At 44.5% G+C, this 7,500-nt stretch overlaps 1 protein-coding gene across 1 annotated transcript in view; it reads left to right on the plus strand.

Annotated features, from left to right (window-relative positions):
• The window catches only part of LOC115004948 (eukaryotic translation initiation factor 5B-like), a 13,022-nt gene that overhangs the window by 1,875 nt on the left and 3,647 nt on the right, over positions 1 to 7,500 (plus strand). Inside the window, 15 exon segments of the mRNA XM_029426702.1 lie at positions 1 to 442; positions 765 to 986; positions 1,021 to 1,068; positions 1,239 to 1,528; positions 1,609 to 1,721; positions 2,314 to 2,425; positions 2,510 to 2,577; positions 3,534 to 3,675; positions 3,767 to 3,898; positions 4,184 to 4,366; positions 4,438 to 4,599; positions 5,181 to 5,312; positions 5,664 to 5,795; positions 5,963 to 6,039; positions 7,433 to 7,500. The exon segment at positions 1 to 442 is cut by the window's left edge and continues 71 nt beyond it; the exon segment at positions 7,433 to 7,500 is cut by the window's right edge and continues 97 nt beyond it. Coding sequence (XP_029282562.1) covers positions 1 to 442; positions 765 to 986; positions 1,021 to 1,068; positions 1,239 to 1,528; positions 1,609 to 1,721; positions 2,314 to 2,425; positions 2,510 to 2,577; positions 3,534 to 3,675; positions 3,767 to 3,898; positions 4,184 to 4,366; positions 4,438 to 4,599; positions 5,181 to 5,312; positions 5,664 to 5,795; positions 5,963 to 6,039; positions 7,433 to 7,500 — 2,323 coding nt within the window.

Consider the following 7,500-nt stretch of genomic DNA (forward strand, 5'->3'; position numbering starts at 1 on the left):
GTCGGTGTGTGTCGGAGCAGCTCCACCTTCAGCGGCGCCGCGGGGCTCGTCCTGCACTCCCAGTCCACCGACGTGCACCAGAACCTGGCTCTGGAGGACTGGATCGACGCCAACGTGGACCTGCAGCAGCGCGGCGTCCTGCTGCTGTGGAGGAACCGGCCAGCCGTGGTCATCGGGCGCCACCAGAACCCGTGGGCCGAGTGCAACCTGCCGGCCATGAGGAGGGCGGGGGTGCCTCTGGCCCGCAGGCGCAGCGGCGGCGGGACCGTCTACCACGACCTTGGGAACCTCAACATGACCTTCTTCAGCTCTAAGAAGGCGTACGACCGGCAGAAGAACCTGAAGGTCGTCACGGAGGCTCTGAGGCGCCTCCGGCCCGCACTCGACGTCCGCGCCACCGAGAGATTCGACATTTTACTCAACGGACACCTGAAGATCTCAGGCAGGGAGATATAATAATAATAATAATAATAATAATAATAATAATAATAATAATATCTGTAAAAAGTGTGGGAATATAAAGACAAATAACAAAATATAAAATAATACATTTAAGCTTATTTTTAATATATATTTATTTACTTGATAAAAGATAAAGAAACCCTCTTTATATTTCCAGTCTTTGCTTTTACAGATGTATTATTTTATGTGACTCCATGTAAACATTACGAAAACATTTGAGAGATTAAAACAGGTTTAAATATTTGAGAAGATGTAAAAATAGATGAATAAAAGTAATTTGTGTACGATGATAATGTTTGCAGGCAGTGCGTCCCGGCTCAGCAGGAAGTCGTCGTACCATCACTGCACGTTGCTGCACTCGGCCGACCACGCCGCCCTCAGCGCCGTGCTCCGCCCCTCCTGCCCCGGGATCCACAGCAACGCCACGCCCAGCGTCCCCTCGCCCGTCGCCAACCTGCAGGAGCATGCTCCCACAATGCACTGGGAGGAGCTGCTGGAGGCGCTGCTGCAGCAGTACAACACCGGTGAGTCTGCTGCCCCCGCTGGACACGTTGGCAGAAGCTGCTGTAGACGACTGGGAGGCCATCGCCACCGACGAGGAGAAAGGTGAGCAGCGCCAGCAGCGTGAGCAGCGCCAGCAGCGTGAGCAGCGCCACTGCTAAATGAATAAGACACAAATAAAAACAAATAGAACGTATAAATATCTCAACGAAGGTGAAGTCGATGTTTTTAAATGTAAAGGAAGAGAAAACGATTTAAAACGTTTCCTGTGTTAGAGTTGAAGAAAGTCCACATCGAGGTGAAGGAGGACGCCACGGCTCCCCCGCACCCGACGGGCAGCGAGGAAGACGAGGAGGACGAGGACGAGGACGATGACGAGGAAGACGATGAGGAGGAAAGCGAGGAAGAGGCGGAGAAGAAGGAGGTGACGGCGCCGCCTGCACCGGTGGTGGTGAGTCAGGGGAAGAGGAGGAAGGAGAGCGAGTACGAGAGCACCGACAGCGACGACGACGACGGGAGGACGAAGGACGAGCGGCTGTACGACCGCGCCAAGAGGAGGATCGAGGTGAGAGGAGATCGGGAGGAGCGAGAGCTCGTCTCCCCGCAGCCCGTCTGTCACTCACCGCCCTGTCTGTGTTCCTATAGAAACGCAGAGCGGAGAGCATCAGAAACACCGACGTGGACACGCTGAGGTCGCCCGTGGTGTGTGTGCTCGGACACGTCGACACCGGGAAGACAAAGATCCTCGACAAGGTGACGTTCACTGAACGTTAACTAACGTTCAAGATCCTCCACAAGGAGACGTTCACTGACCGTTAACTAACGTTCAAGATCCTCCACAAGGAGACGTTCACTGACCGTTAACTAACGTTCAAGATCCTCCACAAGGAGACGTTCACTGACCGTTAACTAACGTTCAAGATCCTCCACAAGGAGACGTTCACTGACCGTTAACTAACGTTCAAGATCCTCCACAAGGAGACGTTCACTGACCGTTAACTAACGTTCAAGATCCTCCACAAGGAGACGTTCACTGACCGTTAACTAACGTTCAAGATCCTCCACAAGGAGACGTTCACTGACCGTTAACTAACGTTCAAGATCCTCCACAAGGAGACGTTCACTGACCGTTAACTAACGTTCAAGATCCTCCACAAGGAGACGTTCACTGACCGTTAACTTGGTACTATTAACAGTTTAGAGTTCAACAATAGAAAAACTTTTTATCATGTTCATGTAGTGTGTTGTAGGATTACTGTTGTAACCCTGTGTGTGTGTGTGTGTCTGTGTGTGTGTGTGTGTGTGTGTGTCTGTGTGTTGTGTGTGTGTGTGTGTGGTGTGTGTGTATAGCTGGCGAAACACTAACGTTCAGGACGGCGAGGCCGGAGGGATCACGCAGCAGATCGGAGCCACAAACGTCCCCAAAGAGACGATCGAGGAGCAGACGAAGATGGTGAAAAACGTACGACAACAAACTTTTAATGTTCGTTGTTTAATAAAATAATTATAATGTGATTAATATTCAGGAACTGTCGGTTGTCTGCAGTTTGACAAAGAAAACCTCCGAATCCCCGGCATGCTGATCATCGACACACCGGGACACGAGTCCTTCAGGTAAACACTCACACACACACACACACTCTCTCTCCTCACACACACACTCTCTCTCTCTCCACACACACTCCTCTCCCTCTCTCTCAAGACACACTCTCTCTCTAACACACACTCTCTCCTCTCTCTCACACCAACCACACTCTCTCCTCTCTCTCTCACACACACTCTCTCCTCTCTCTCACACACACACTCTCACTCACACAGGCACTCTCTCACACACACTCTCTCCTCTCCGCTCACACACACTCTCTCCTCTCTCTCTCACACACACTCTCTCCTCTCTCTCACACACACTCTCTCCTCTCTCTCTCACACACACTCTCTCCTCTCTCTCACACACACTCTCTCCTCTCTCTCTCACACACACTCTCTCCTCTCTCTCACACACACTCTCTCCTCTCTCTCACACACACTCTCTCCTCTCTCTCTCACACACACTCCTCTCCTCTCTCATCACACACACTCTCTCCTCCTCTCTCACACACACTCTCTCCTCTCTCTCTCACACACACTCCTCTCTCTCTCTCACACACACTCTCTCTCTCTCTCTCACACCACACTCTCTCCTCTCTCTCTCACACACACTCTCCTCTCTCTCACACACACTCTCTCCTCTCTCTCACACACACTCTCTCCTCTCTCTCACACACACTCTCTCCTCTCTCTCACACACACTCTCTCCTCTCTCTCACACACACACTCTCCTCTCTCTCTCACACACACTCTCTCCTCTCTCTCACACACACACACTCTCTCACACACACACACTCTCTCACACACACACACACTCTCTCACACACACACTCTCCTCTCTCTCACACACACACTCTCTCACACACACACATGTTGCTCTGGACTCGTGGAATAACCTACAACACTTTAAATATTGATGCTCTGATGCATTTAAAAATGAGCCTGCAACGTTTTCTTGATGTGAACCTGTGTCTGTCCGTCAGTAACCTGAGGAACAGAGGCAGCTCGCTGTGCGACATCGCCATCCTGGTGGTGGACATCATGCACGGCCTGGAGCCTCAAACGCTCGAGTCCATCAACCTGCTGAAGGAGAAGAAGTGCCCCTTCATTGTCGCCCTCAACAAGGTCAGTCTCCTCCTCGTCCTTCGCCATCTTCTTCTTCTTCTTCTTCTTCTTCTTCTTCTTCTTCTGTGACGGCGTTGTTGTTTGTCCACAGATCGACCGTCTGTACGACTGGAAGAGGAGTCCGGAGACGGACATCACGGCTACGCTGAAGAAGCAGAAGAAGAACACGAAGGACGAGTTCGACGAGAGAGCCAAGTCCATCATCCTGGAGTTCGCCCAGCAGGTGTCAATCATTACATCATCGCTCAACCCACCAATCACAGCGTTCCGTTATTTAACAAATCAATAACAATGAATGTATTCAATATTAATACAATGTATTTATGTACTGATATCACTCCTGATGTATCAATATATTTATTTATTAAAGCAATATATATTCATGTATTGATTTATTATATATAAATACAATATGTATTCATATATTTATGTATTAATATATATGGAATATGTTTCGGTACTAAAGCCCCGAGGGACCCCTTCACTGAGTTGTGTTATTGTCCCTCAGGGTCTTAACGCCGCCTTGTTCTACGAGAATAAAGACCCCCGGACGTTCGTGTCGTTGGTTCCTACCTCGGCCCACAGTGGCGACGGGATGGGAAACCTCATTGCTCTATTGGTCGAGCTCACCCAGACCATGTTAGCCCGCCGGCTAGCGCACTGCGACGAGCTGCGGGCTCAGGTCATGGAGGTAAGAGACTCTTATTTTGTAGTGTTGACCACCACGTGTGAGAGCGCGTTCGTGATGAAGTCTGATTCCAGGTGAAAGCTCTGCCCGGGATGGGAACCACGATCGACGTCATCCTGATCAACGGCCGCCTGCGGGAGGGACAGACCATCATCGTGCCGGGAGTGGAGGGACCAATCGTAACGCAGATCAGAGGGCTGCTGCTGCCCCCCCCCCTGAAGGAGCTCAGAGTCAAGGTAAAGTCGTTTATTTCAAAATAAAAGCCTGACTGTTCAATTCTAAATCAGCTTGGTTTTTTCTTGTGCACAGCGTCAGAAGCTGAGGCTGCGCTGATATTGTTAGTATTATTTTATTTGTAGGATTGTTTAAAACCCTCACATTTTATTTTTAAGATGTTTTGTCGCATAAATTTCTTTATTTTTTAAATTCTGACGTCATTTTTTGCACATTTTCACGACGTTTTTCAAATGCAGAGACTCTGTAATAACAAGGTGTGTGTGTGTGTGTGTGTGTGTGTGTGTGTGTGTGTGTGTGTGTGTGTGTGTGTCTCTGTGTCTCTGTGTGTGTGTGTGTGTCTCTGTGTGTGTGTCTGTGTGTGTGTGTGTGTGTCTCTGTGTGTGTCTCTGTGTGTGTGTGTGTGTGTGTGTGTGTGTCTCTGTGTGTGTGTCTGTGTGTGTGTGTGTGTGTGTGTGTGTGTGTGTGTCTCTGTGTGTGTCTCTGTGTGTGTGTGTGTGTCTGTGTGTGTGTGTGTGTGTGTGTGTCTCTGTGTGTGTGTGTCTGTGTCTGTGTGTGTGTGTGTGTGTGTGTGTATGTGTAGAGCACGTACGAGAAGCACAAGGAGGTGTCGACGGCGCAGGGTGTGAAGATTTTGGGTAAAGACCTGGAGAAGACGCTGGCGGGGCTCCCCCTGCTGGTGGCTCTCAAAGACGACGAGATCCCCGTCCTGAGGGTAACACACACACACACACACACACACACACACAATGCTCTGGACTCGTGGAATAACCTTTAAAACACTTTAAACATCGATTCTCTGAACATGGGGACATTATGTAATATATATTTTATTTGCACAGCTATTAAGATACAAAAAAACCTCACAAGCAAACATAAAGAAAACATTTACCTTTTTAAATTTAGACATCAAAGAAGATACGTTTTATTTTTATAGCTTAAAAGCTGCTCAACAGTGAATCTGAATAATTACATAACGCTATAAAAACACGTATTCCAACATTTGTGGGTTTTGAAAGGAGTGATTATTATTTTCTGTCTTTAAATAAGTGTGTGTGTGTTTCAGGACGAGCTGGTGCGGGAGCTCAAACGGACGCTGAACTCCATCAAGATGGAGGAGAAAGGTGTTTACGTGCAGGCGTCCACGCTCGGCTCTCTGGAGGCTCTGCTGGAGTATCTGCGCACGTCCAAAGTCCCCGTGAGTCCAACGTCCACCATGAAGAGCTTCACACCTTGTTTTTCTGTGAAACATGTTCCATGTTACTCTGCAACAGGTAGCAGCTTGTCTGACCTCTGTGTGTGTCTCTGTCTCTGTCTCTGTGTGTGTGTGTGTGTGTGTGTGTGTGTGTGTGTGTGTGTGTGCAGTACGCTGGCATCAACATCGGCCCGGTGCACAAGAAGGACGTGATGAGAGCGTCCGCGATGCTGGAGCACGACATTCAGTAAGAAACTGATTTATCTGCTAATATGTTGCAGCAGCTCGTTCTTTCTGGTGATATTATAATTCTGATTATAATCTGGTGATATTATAATTCTGATTATAATCTGGTGATATTATAATTCTGATTATAATCTGATGATATTATAATTCTGATTATAATCTGATGATATTATAATTCTGATTATAATCTGATGATATTATAATTCTGATTATATTCTGATGATATTATAATTCTGATTATAATCTGATGATATTATAATTCTGATTATAATCTGATGATATTATAATTCTGATTATAATCTGATGATATTATAATTCTGATTATAATCTGATGATATTATAATTCTGATTATAATCTGATATTATAATTCTGATTATAATCTGATGATATTATAATTCTGATTATAATCTGTTGATATTATAATTCTGATTATAATCTGGTGATATTATAATTCTGATTATAATCTGGTGATATTATAATTCTGATTATAATCTGGTGATATTATAATTCTGATTATAATCTGGTGATATTATAATCCTGATTATAATCTGGTGATATTATAATCCTGATTATAATCTGGTGATATTATAATCCTGATTATAATATGTTGATATTATAATCCTGATTATAATATGTTGATATTATAATCCTGATTATAATCTGATGATATTATAATCCTGATTATAATCTGATATTATAATCCTGATTATAATCTGATGATATTATAATTCTGATTATAATCTGGTGATATTATAATTCTGATTATAATCTGGTGATATTATAATCCTGATTATAATCTGATGATATTATAATCCTGATTATAATCTGATGATATTATAATCCTGATTATAATATGTTGATATTATAATCCTGATTATAATCTGTTGATATTATAATCCTGATTATAATCTGATGATATTATAATTCTGATGATATTATAATCCTGATTATATTATAATCCTGATTATAATCTGATGATATTATAATTCTGATGATATTATAATCCTGATTATAATCTGTTGATATTATAATCCTGATTATAATCTGTTGATATTATAATCCTGATTATAATCTGATGATATTATAATTCTGATGATATTATAATTCTGATTATAATCTGATATTATAATCCTGATTATAATCTGATATTATAATTCTGATTATAATCTGTTGATATTATAATTCTGATTATAATCTATTATAATCTGATGAGATTAGATTTACTTTAGATGTATATGTTTATATGTTCTGTGTTCCAACACATAGTGAAACAGAGTTTAAATCTTTCCGTGAGACAAAGGCCCAGAACACTTGATGTGTTTGTGTAGGTGATAATGTGTCCTACACCTGGGCTCACCTGTAGTGTGCTGACGTGTTGACGTGTTGTCTGCAGGTATGCCGTGATCCTGGCGTTTGACGTGAAGGTGGAGCGGGAGAGTCAGGAGATGGCCGACAGTCTGG

This window comes from Cottoperca gobio, unplaced genomic scaffold, assembly GCF_900634415.1.
Source record: "Cottoperca gobio unplaced genomic scaffold, fCotGob3.1 fCotGob3_230arrow_ctg1, whole genome shotgun sequence".
In the NCBI taxonomy this organism is placed as follows: Eukaryota; Metazoa; Chordata; class Actinopteri; order Perciformes; family Bovichtidae; genus Cottoperca; species Cottoperca gobio.